General features: G+C 36.1%; 1 protein-coding gene across 1 annotated transcript; it reads left to right on the forward strand.

Annotated features, from left to right (window-relative positions):
* The first annotated feature begins 10,913 nt into the window (after positions 1-10,913).
* On the forward strand, positions 10,914-11,724 carry LOC132176124 (kunitz type trypsin inhibitor 104-like). Its single transcript, XM_059588252.1, has one exon. The coding sequence runs from the start codon at positions 10,977-10,979 to the stop codon at positions 11,604-11,606; it is 630 nt and encodes a 209-aa protein (XP_059444235.1). The 5' UTR covers positions 10,914-10,976; the 3' UTR covers positions 11,607-11,724.
* Positions 11,725-12,627: the final 903 nt, after the last annotated feature.

The following is a 12,627-nucleotide window of genomic DNA, read 5'->3' on the forward strand; positions in this document are numbered from 1 at the left end:
AACAACTAATGTAGATAAATTATCCACCATCAGATAATGCAGGAGGGAGACTTTGAATTAAAGCAACAACTAATTAATGTAGATAAATGAGAAAACATGTATTCCAATGTTTAAGTTAACAATACTATCTACCGTCAAATGGATCTGGTTTACATGCTATTAAAATAACAGCGTGTATGCTGTAGTGTAAGTAACGGTCAAGATTGAATCTTAAAGTTGACTTACTTTGAAATGCTTTTAATAGGAGAGAGAAAATAAAGAAAGATTTTGAGAGATTCAATCTTAACCGTTGCTTACACTATAACATACATGTTATTTTAATAACAGCATGTAAGCCGGATACCCCCCCCCCCCCCAATAATGTTCATCTTTTGCTGTCTATGGGGCTTAATTACTTGTCGATCTTGGATAGTCTTTCCACTTGCTCAAATAGGTCGACTCTATAACGGGTTTGGACACAGTTTTCGAATGAGTTACAAATCAGACAATAAATTACTAAAAATTAATTGCTTTCAAATCAGACAATAAATTACTAAAAATTTGAATCCTTCACCAACTTTGTTGTGAGATGACATTGTACACAGTTTTCGAATGAGTGAATCACACGAATAGGAGAAATGATAATCTGCAAAACCAATAAGGGATTTGGCAAAAGAGCTTGTCGAATGTGTTGGCGAGGAATAGCTCTGATGCCTAAGTTAGTAGATTTTCTAAAGAATAATAACTCAATGTAATAAGAATTTATCATTCTTATAAGAAGGATGTGCTAGTTGGCACCAGTTGTTATCCCTTAATTCTCACGTCTTCGCATTACCCAGGTTGTGGGGTGACCGTGGCTAACCTTCATAGTGGGGCTGGTTCCGAGACTAATGATCACTCATGATCGTGTCTCGGTCGTGGTTGAACTTGGTGACGGATCACAAGAGTATAGGCAATTGCTACCTATCTTTCAGTAATAATGGGTTTGGAATTCTCAAGCCCTCCTAATATGAGACGTCCGTTAATATTTTATGTAAACGTAAAAAGATTAACATATGATAAATTTGGATACTACTAACAAAACAATCTTGAGGCTCTACCTTCTCTCTAGAATTCTTCTCTCTATTTTTTTCTAAACAACACCAAAAAGAATTTCAAGAGGATCTAGATCTTCCCTCCTCCCCTTTCTCGGTAGCAGTGCTCGGTGTCTTCTTTGTAGGCTCCTCTAGTCTCCTTTTTTGGCTGGTTGCTTTAGATTTAGTTCGTAGATGTAGATCTAGTCCCTTCAACCTGATTGTCTTCTTTAGCCAATGCGTGTCTTTTAAAGGGATGTCTACGATGCTGTGCTCCTTTACTGCTGCTTGTGGTTTTTTTTTTTTTTTCCTGGTCTTCTGGTTGATGGTGGATTTGTTGTCCTGGCTTTTAGATTGAGGATGGAGTGGATCGGTGTGGGGGCTTAACTCTCATGGTGCCGGATTTTTAGCTTCTAGTTTTTTTTTTTGTTTTTTTATTTTTTTATATTTGGGCTACCCATGTCCTAATCTAGTCTGCACAAAGCAAACATGTTCCTTAAATGTAATTGTACATGGGTTAGCAAAAGCTTGAATTCATTTTTATGACTTTGTAACCTTCATAGCTTTTGGCTATGATTTTTCATAGCTATATGCTCAGTGATGTGAGAGCTTTATGCTCGTGAAATTTAATCAATGGAAGTTCCCTATTTTTTCCAAAAAAAAAAAAAAATGATAAATTTGACCCCAATATTCTTCCCTATATCAGACTCCTCAAAGAAAATATACTTGAAAATTAATAAAAGCTTATAGCTTATTTTTAAAATTTGCATAGATCGAAATAATTTATAAAATTTGAAACTCATTTGCACTGATAATTGTTAGAACAGTTTTCGGTATGGTGTGGACTGGGCGTTCTTCGGGACCTTCTAGGTCTGCAATAAATCATTGTGCACTCCAAAATTGCTACAAAAGAAATAAGGGCGTCAAAAGATCCGCCAGTCTCTATGCCGAGATACTCCGATGCTTAAGTCAGTTTCGTGGAGAAGAGAAATACTATGCACAAACTTAACAATTCAATCTACTTGAATCTAAGTACTCTTGAGGGTGAATTAAGAATCAAATTAAACCGCTTCTCTAATTTTAGTGAGAGAAGCTCCTCCTTCTCTCTAGGTAGAGAATACACAATATCCTTGTGAGGTTTTCCACCACTGTCTGTGTGGCTTGTTGGGGAGGAGGGAAACCTTCCCTCCTACCCTCTCTCTTTTCTTTTTCTCCAATTGCACAATATTGTTTTTGCTTGGTTCTCTCATTTTTTTGTCACCTAAATACACATCGTTTTTGCTCATTTTTCTGTCATCCACCTCTCTGCTGCCCTGTGTTGCTCGCCTCCTTCCCCGTTTGGTTGCTCGCCGCTCGCCGCTCACCGTCCTCCACGTTGTAGCCCAGATCTTCCTTGGTTAATGGATGAGTTTGTTTAAAAACCCGATCTACTCTCCTTAGGTTGACCCGGGCCTACACGCGCCACTCCACCGTCACCGTCACCATCAGCCTCCCAGCCTTCCAACGCCACCGCTCGATCCACCATAGCATGGCACGTCCCGGAGCGTGACCTCCACACGCCTGAGCATGGATCTCACGTGCCAGCACATGTTCCCCACACCCCGGGCAACAGAGCCCTCCACCGTCACCACCGGCCTCCCAGCTCTCCTCCGCCTCCATGTGCTCCTCTTTTTGCATTGCACCTGCAAGAGCGTGAGCTCCACATGCTTGAGTGTGGAACTTATGCGCTGCCACCACTGCTGGTTGTTGGGTTTTGTGTTGCATTCTGCTTGTTTTTATTTTTATGTCTTTTCCTTTCTTTCCATGTATGTCCTATTGTTTTGTTTGGGTTTAATGGGTTTTAGTCTCCCTTTTTTTTTATTGTTTATTTTTTGTAGTGGAGACTAGTGCTTCTGGAGACAGTACTCCCTTTCCATCGGTTCCAGATGTGGATCTTACCAGTGCCCTTCCTATATTGACTTCCCTCGGGTGGTCGATGTTCTTTGCTGGGAGTGCATATGGGTTTGGACCTCATGGGGTTCTTACACCTGTAATTAGGGTTTGTAAACCGCATGAGGTTTGTGACTCTTCTTGTACTCATTTTGTCTTTAAACCGCTTTATGCGGTCCCTTTGAGAGGACTTGGCTAATTATTTGGCCCATTTCCTACTTTGTTCCTATTACATGCACTGTTAATTTCAGTGTTTGGGTCTATTGTAGGAGCGCCCACCCCTTTTCAGTATTTTGATCACTTATAACCCTGTCCCTATTTGATTATAAATTTTTTTTTTTAAAAAAAAGTACTCTTGAGGGTGAGAGATTATAAGATATTTCAAGATGTCTTTGTACCTTGTGTAGGGGCCTATTTATAGGCTAAATAGTTGAGGTAAATTTGAACCAATTCTCCTTATTTGAGTTGATTTGGGAGTCCTAGGAGCTGGAGTTGGATTGGGGCTCCTACTCCAATTCAAACTTTATCTTGACCCAGATTATTCCAATAGAGCCCACTTGGATTGTATCTCCTGTCATTTCATTAATAGCTCTGTGGGCCTATCATTGGCCCTAAGGCCCAAAAATTTAATGGGCTTGTAGTGCAATTTTATTCCCAAAAATAACCAAGAATGAATTGAATACATACTTGATTCCAAGAAAATCAATAGATTTTTAACACGTTTTCCAATACATCAATAAGATCTTGGGTCGGGACTTAGGGTTGTTAAGATCAAGATTCCTTATAATACCTAAAATATTGTAGAGCCTACAATTCTTAAAATCTTGATTGTTCGTTGAGCAACAAGCATTTGTGGTCATCAACTTTATGATGCCTAAACTACGTTTAAAAATAAAAAGAAACCCTAAGAGCACTGGCAGCAGCTTTCCTTTGATTTTCTCTAAGTTTAGGACATAAAAATACTTTTGCCTTCCCTATGAAAATATATTTTACAATAGCTTCATTAACCTTTCCCTATACCATTAACATATTATTTCTTTACAAAATACAAGTTTCCTACCAATCCTCACTTTTTTCACAAAATTTCAACACAATTCTCAATTAAAGACAAAAAGATGAAAGAGGAGAGAGATGAAAGAAAAATGTTTATATTAAAATAATGCATAGGGAACCATTTTTGGTTCCCTACACATTGGGAAATAGTGTAGCAACACAAGAGTGTTGGTTAAATTTAGGACAACTTATGTGGGTGAGTTTTTATGATTTTTTATTTATTTTTTATTTTTAAACATAGGAAAGAGAATGGGTCATAAGGTATCTGCTCTAGTGCTCTAAGGCTAAGGCCACCCAAACATCTTCGAATGGGCTTTTGGGTTTGAATTTTTCGTGGGGCGGAGTGTTGAGTGGTGAGATTAGTTTGGGAGGTTGAATGCTTCTTAACATGCTTTCGATTCTTGGATCCTCACTCAACCCAATCATGATTTGTGTAAGGTTTGAGGAGTTCTAATGGTCTGTGTGACGTCCCACATTGCCTGGATATGGAGATAAGGATGTGCTTAAATGTATACTACACCCTTAATGACAACAACGCGTTTTAAAGCCATGATGGTCATGATCCCATCAGAACTCCTCAGTTAAGCGTGCTTCTGCTGGAGTAGTACTAGGATGGGTGACCTCCTAGGAAGTCTGGTTCGAGGGGAGTCAAAAGCGGACAATATTGTGTGTCATTAGGGTGGGATGTTATAGTTTGAGTGGGCAATTAGGTTTATATGGTTTGTGGTGTCTAACATTTTATGATGGGTGTTCGAGTGAAGACAGGGGCGAAGCCAAGGGCTTTGAGAGAGGGCCTCTCAAACCCCCATTTTATTTTTATTTTTTTCATATGGGAAAGGAGAAAAGGAAATAATAAATTGAGACTTGAGTTGAGTATAGCATGTTAACAATTGACTCACATATTACATATATATAAAAAGTAAAACCTAATCTCATAAACTGTGTTGCGATTTGGCGATTCCAAATTTGTGATTTGCAAATTTAATCAGCCAAATTTCTCTTCTTCAACCCATTAAACAATTCAAATAAAGTGTTTAATTATTTTTTCTGAGAGGTATGTTATCAAATTTTTACACTAATTTATTATTAAATAAAAAAATGTCAATGTACAATTTTATATTTAAATTGGTCAATAAAGATTAATTGTTTATGAATATAAAAATCAAACATAAATTATAATTTACATTTATATGTTTTAAACAATAATTACTTAATTAATTAATTAATTTTGTTAACTATATTTTGTTAATAAGTTTTTGTTCAACTTTATTTTTTAATCTTTATCTTCTTGAACCAAAATCCTGACTCCGCCACCGGTGATGAGCTTAGTTTGGATGGTCAAAGAAGATAAAAGTTTGTTTGGTTGCTGAAAATGTGTTGGAAAATTTTTTTTTTTATTTTTGACTTTTGCGACTTACAATTTATTCAAAAGTCAAATATGAAAATTTGAAGGATTTGCATGGAAAGCAAGTAGTGACAAATTCGCGCATAATTACTGCAATTGGGACCAGAGACAAACCAAGAGAGGGCCGGAAGGGGCCATGGCCTCCTCTCTTTTTAAATCTAGACCCATCCCGAGAGGCTGACGGAGAAGCCATTACTAGAGTCGAAACTCGAGTATCTCGGCCAAGAGAGAAAGTGAAGACTAAGTTGACCAAAGACGATTAGGACTTTAGGAGAATATCCCTCATGATAATTCTCCATAATAATTTTTATCTTTAGGTTTCCTTTGGCACTAAGTATTTTCATAATTAATGTATTTTTATTGTATTTTATTTACATTATGAGCATGATTTTATTACCTTTCGTGACTTTAGAGTTTCACAATAAATTTGGATCAATTGTATTGGAATAATCAACTTTTGCCATCAATAATATTATTAATTAGTTTTCTTTTTTCAACCTTTACATCGATTTTGTGTATTGATCAGAACACAGTTTCTCTTTTATGTCTTGTTTTTGCTACATTATAAGAGCCTGTTTGAAGTTGCGTTTAAGAGACCTAAAAATACTTTTAACATTTAAAAAGTTTATTTTTTAAAAATAAAGTACTTGTTTGGTAAAAAAATTAGAAGCTCTTTTAAAGGTCGAAAAAGCTTAAAAATAGCTAAAACGTACTTTTGGCAAAAGCTTAAAAATGAAGCTTTTGCCCAAAAACTCTTTTGACTTAAAAGCTCTATTTTTCAAAGGCAATCCAAACAAACTCTAAGTGCAAGCACATTGTGAGACAGAGAGAGAAATCTAAAACATAACAATTTCCATTTCTTTGCGTGAAAAATAGCCATTACTTTACTGAGGACTTACAAAACACATGCACCGAGGTTTATTTATTTAGTAGATGGATAAGCTAATTAACACCATTTATTTAAGGAGAGGACTTCCGGCACTGTCGAGCACCGGAGCGGGAGAGGACGATGGTTGGCCTGCTGCTGATATGGCCAGGATTAGCCATATCATGAAGCTAAGGCTTCCGATCAATCTCATGAAGGAATTCATATCTAATTAATGGATTCTCGTAGAACAAATAGCTGATTATAAGTTGTTGTATTTGTGTTTGATGTTTGGGTTGGGGTGGTATTTATAGGATGTGGTTAATTAGGTGTCAATTCATTGAGATGACACGTAGGGAGGAGTAGGTGAATAAAAGTCCATGCATCTTATCATATTACCAATTACATGTATCTTGGGGAGGAATTTAATTATATTAACACTCGCGTTAAGAGACAAGACGTCTCCAACTTGCACTGATTGTTCTTAATTGGTAGCAAAATTGGAAGAAGAAAAGAAAATGTCAAAGTTTGTACAAAAAGTAGAGCTAGACCACTTGTTTTGAAGTTTTGGATTGTCGTCCCAGGCTATCCATTCACACACACATGTATATCTCCGTGGAAGCCACAACAAATTAAATCCACATGCTCGTTACCTAAAAAAGATAGCGATTTAATACATCAGATAATGCAGCAGAATTAACGTTAGATATATAAGCAGCAGGAGGGAGACTTTTTGAATTAAAACGTTAAAATGAGCCATTGAGGATATATAGAAGAACAAGTAATGTAGGTTAATGAGAAATTGTTGGGAAAATTGATAATTAATTGGCAACCAATTTCTCACCAACCCTTTATGCGAAAGACATGTTTGGAAAGAAAACACATGAGAACACACACTAATCACACACGTACACAAAGAGTTTACGTGATTTGGCAATATGCCTATGTCTACAGGGCATGATCCGGTCCCCTTATTTTCTATTGGGAAATATTGAGAACAATGGTACAAACATGAACCGCTCAAGTTTAATATCTCAAACCCAATCCCTAACCCCTTGTACACCCCACTCAACTGTCCCTCTCAAATACCTAATAAAGAAAAACTCTTTACACTTTGTAAATGCCACAAAGTGCTCTCACCAATTTGGATTTTCCCAATAATCTCAACCAATGACTACATATCCTTTTATAAAGGCTTAATCACGAAAAATAGGAGAACAATTTTAATTCAATTGCTGTTGGGAAAACAAAACCATCATAAATACAAAGTCTTTTCCATGATGAAAATAAGCAGTGCAGCCCACATGTTTATCCACACACGTTTTCTCCAAAAAAAACTCCAATTCCAAGTTGCTCTTGGACTGCTTTGAAAACTAACATTATCTTCTTATAAATAAATTGAACTTGATAGCGATTTAATACATCAGATAATGCTGCAGAATTAACGTTAGATATATAAGCAGCAAGAGGAAGACTTTTTGAATTAAAACGTTAAAATGAGCCCGATGAGGATATATAGAAGAACAAGTAATGTAGATAAATGAGAAAATGTGTATTCAAATATTTGTTTTAAGTTTATAACAAATCACAACTTTAACTCGTTATTAGAACCATGATCTTCTAAGCATCGTTGATGGCTCAAAAATTTGTTTTGCTCAGTTTGTTGTTGATACGGAAGGCAAGCCTACATCTGTTCTTATAATTCAAATTATATAATCTGGCAAAAGAAAGATCAGTTCATTTAGACCGTACGTTTTGTTTGGTAGGTGGAGGTGATTTACAAATCGCCAATATTTGTTCTTCCTTTGTTCTCACTTCAAAATTCGCCTTATTACGGAAGATATCCTGCATTGTCCTGATGTTTGTTCCAATGTTTGGCTAATAATTTTGCCTTTGTTACCATATAAAACTTTGAATTTTTTGTATAGAAAAATGAAAAAGTTTTGTTTTGTAGTGAATTTTTTATTAGAATAATAATAAAAAGTGAATGATTTGATATAAAAAGTTAAAATGTTTTGATGTTTATTTATTTATTTTGGAAAAATGATGCATGAACAGTAACAAAAGGATGAAAAGGGTTGACAAACAAGGGCAGTAATTTTTTTTAGGGTTAAATACTAAAAACCCCCTTAGGGTTTGAACTCTTAATTTTTTGCCCTCTAGTAGGTTTTTATTTTTATCATAGGAAGTACTTGTGGTTTTTATAAAGACAAAAATGGTACCTCTGTTGAAATTCCGTCCAAAATTTAACGGAATGCTATGTCAGTACCAATCAAATTGCGCCATCTGTCCGATCAAATTGCTCATTGAGGCTGCGCTGGTCATGATCCAAGGCCCATATAACACACACCCATTTGACCATAGAATCAAGTCTATATAATAAGCCAATGACCATTATATTGCACGTACCGGTGTACCATGTCATATGATATATCTTATCAACTAATTATTAAAGCAGTTACCAAGTTATTACAAAAATGTTGACATGCTCATATCATACGCATGGTCAGTCAGCTAACATATCCCACGATTTTAAAAAAAAGTGTTCGTGAGTGTTTACTGACCTCGTATGCTCACTTAAGCCTTCCGACGTCATGAATTCCTGTTATACGAAACACGACTTATCGTCATAAGCAGTACTAGAAAATTTTATGAGGCTCTATCCAACAAAGGAAACCGTCAAAACCCTCATACACATTTATGGGCTAAGGGGCGTGTGACTCGCTCTCTGGTCGAGCGCTCGTTCCTAAGGGTGAGTGTTTGGCCAGAGGCTAGGGTTTGGCCAAAAATGCCTGAAAAATTATCCTAAGTTTCTATCTATGGCTGTGTGTTGGTGTCTTCTCCTCCTTTAAGCTTAAAATAAACACCTATGACACTAGATGATACCACTAAAAGAATAATGGAAAAGTGTTTAAAAAGTAAAAACCTTTGAAAATTACTCTTGCTTTTTAAGAAATAGGCACATTCAAGCATAAAGAAGACAAAAGTGGGTTGAAAGCTTTTGAAAACATTCTATGAGAATAAGTTTCATAGCCCCTTTAAAACTTGTAATATTAAGAATAATAGCAATAGAAAAGTACAAAGGAAGGATTAAGGAATTACCTTGGAAGATTGTTAGAACTCCTCCCTTCTCCAAAACACCAAGGGACACTCAAGGCTCACAGACTCTTAAGAATCAATCCAGCAGGGTTTCTTTCAGGCAACAGGGCTGGAATGGGGGTTGTGAGTCGCATGGGGTGGGGTATTTATTGGGGAAAAAGGTTGAGGGTGTTTTAGGAAAAATCTTAAAAAGGGATGAGAGCTCGTGTACTTTGAAGACGAGCGCCTGTACGTGTACTGTTCACTATATGTTATAAATGCTTTTCAAGCGTGCATTTTGGGTATTAACCAAGGGTCTAAAAATCAGTCAACGAGTGCTCGTGTACTGTTCATGCGAGCGCTCGTATGGTCCCCTAGGCGAGCGCGTGCCCAGTGAGGGTGTTTTAGGCTATTTGTTTCAAAGAAAGGCTTAAGGGCATTGGGTTATAGTAAGAAGGTTTAGGATTCTTTGTTTAGGGTTTGTTTACAAGGGATTATTAACCAGTAAGAGGTCTTAACTTTTTTTTTTTTTTATTTATTTTTTTTTTTTTATAAAAAAAATGGTTTTAAAAGCCGGGGTATTACAGAAACAATATCATAGCAACATAATTCATGAATGAGTTTGAACCATAAAGAGAAGTAATTATAGAATATCCTACTCGAATAGAGATAGTTCACACTTCAAATTTTGTGCTAAAATTAAGAACCTCGATCTCTACAAGGGAAACAAAATCAAAGAATGGGATTTTTTTTTATTAATTTTTTTTTTTAAAAAAAACTCTATCAATTTCTAAAGAGTAATGCTATAAGTGATTTTTGTATCCTTCATGTGTCACTCTAAAACTTATGTTGCATTTAAAAACACAATTGGGCTTGTGATTGATCACTATTGAATTTTGATTAAATGATAATTTTAAAAATCACCTTATTTTTTAAGTGACATAAGAGTAACTTCTAGCATATTACTTGTTTCTAAATCTTAAAATCAAATATATACTTTGTCATATATATATATAACACATCCTACAAGGCTACGACCATACTATTTCACCATTTTTTTTTATTGGCTTCTTGTTTAACTCTTGCACCCGGTCCTTCTCACCCGTCTCCAAAGTTAGAATGATAGATATACAGAGAAAAAAAAACAAACAAAAAAACGCAGGAATAGCAGAATCTTGAAAGTCCTTAGTCCACAAAAGATGATACATGTGTGAATGGATAGTCTGAGACGACAATCCAAGACTTCAAAACATGCAAGTGGTCCAGCTGTACGTTTTGTACAAACTTTGACATTTTCTTTTCTTCTTCCAATTTTGCTACCAATTAAGAACAAACAGTGCATGTTGGAGACGTCTTGTCTTTTAACGTGTTAATACAATTAAATCCCTTCGTAAGATACACGTAATTAGTAATAAGATAAGATGCATGGACTTTTATTCACCCATGGCTAACATGTGGACGGCTAACATGCCCGCACCACATCCTATAAATACCACCCCAAACATCAAATACAAATACAACAACTATTTACACCAACTTATAATCAGCTCAGACATCCTTATTTGTTTTGCGACAATCCATACATTAATTAGATATGAATTCCTGCGGCTTCATGAGATTGATCGGAAGCCTTAGCTTCATATGGTTAGTCCTGGCCATAAAAGCAGCAGCCCAACCATCATCCTCCCCTGCTCCGGTGCTCGACAGTGCCGGAAGTCCTCTTGAAGCCGGCGTAGAATACTACATCAATCCTGCTATTACTGACAACGGCGGTCGTTTCACCCTGATTAACCGAAATGGGTCTTGCCCATTGTACGTCGGGCAAGAAAACGTTTCGGGCTTAGAAGGGTTTCCTGTCATCTTCACGCCTTTCGTGGAGGGAGAGACGGTGATTAGGGAGAATAGGGACTTGAAGGTTGTTTTCTCTGCAAGCACCACCTGCGTGCAGTCAACGGCATGGAAGTTGGGGGAGAGAGACGCTGAGAGTGGAAGGAGATTGATTATCACCGGAGAAGACGAAGGCCAGCGACCCACCGGGAATTACTTCAAGATAGAAAAAGCCCAAGTGGGAGACAATATCTACAACATTGAATGGTGTCCTACAGAAGTGTGTCCCATTTGTAAGTTTGACTGCGGGACTGCTGGTGGCTTGGTTGAAAATGGGAAGAGATTGTTGGCCTTGGATGGGAGTGTGCTTCCGGTTATGTTTGAGAGGAGGGCTTAAACTCTTATATATTTCTAATTTGGTCTCTAGCTAACAGTACAAGCTAGTAATTAAATAATGGAGTTAATTAATTAGCTCCTCTACTAATTAAATAAATCTCAGTACATGCTTGTGTTTAGTAAGTCCTAATTTGAAAAATTGTGACTATATTTCACGGAAATAAAAGAAATTATTATGTTTTATCTCATAATGTGCATGCACTTTTGTCCACGTACAATGAAATTTTTTATAGAGAAATGCTTATTTGCATTATCGTCTATATCGCGTACATCTTTACTGAGTTGACATGTTCCATCTACCATTAATTGAAAAGGAAAAAACACCAGTAGTAGATGGAGCTTGTCAACTCAACAAAGTATTAGAACATAATTCTTGAAAAATAAGAAAAGTCAGAAGGCTACACAAAGTCATATGAGCTACAATAATAATGAGGAGTTACGTGAGATATAAATCACTTAAAGTGAAAGAGTTTATAACATGTGATAGAGAATTGTGAAGGTTTAGAGTCTTATTAAGTGCACTTGTAACGTGTAAGACCTAATTTATTACACATAAAAAACAATTTCTCCCATTGATTTGTGGGAGTCAAAACCCAAAAGGTGTTCATATAAATTTGTGAAATGGACGCCAGATTGCAAAGAAGCATTTATATTATCTAATCATTTACACTTTGTTAATTGTTATTGTCGTGCAAGCCCCATATCGTTTAATAACAAAATCTATCACTTACTGTTAACTATCACAAGAATTCACTGTTTGCAATTAAACACTCCCAACATTGCCTTCAACAATTTTTTCCAAATTTCCCGATTTATTTATAAGCATGTAAAGTTAATATTTTAAAACTCTTACTTTTTACTTTCCAATGACTATCTAAGAGATGAAGAAATTATTAATACCAAATATGACCTTTCTTTTTCTCTAGAAAATTAAATATTATTGTGTATACCTTCTTTAATATATTGAACTGGATACTATCTGTTATTGTTTAACACTGCATTCAATAAGTAATTTGCTAGTT

Source organism: Corylus avellana, chromosome ca3 (assembly GCF_901000735.1).
Source record: "Corylus avellana chromosome ca3, CavTom2PMs-1.0".
Classification (NCBI taxonomy): Eukaryota; Viridiplantae; Streptophyta; class Magnoliopsida; order Fagales; family Betulaceae; genus Corylus; species Corylus avellana.

What these genes read in the sequence shown, in the direction of transcription:
- LOC132176124 (XM_059588252.1), top strand. Translation starts at nt 10,977, where the DNA reads ATGAATTCCTGCGGCTTCATGAGATTGATCGGAAGCCTTAGCTTCATA.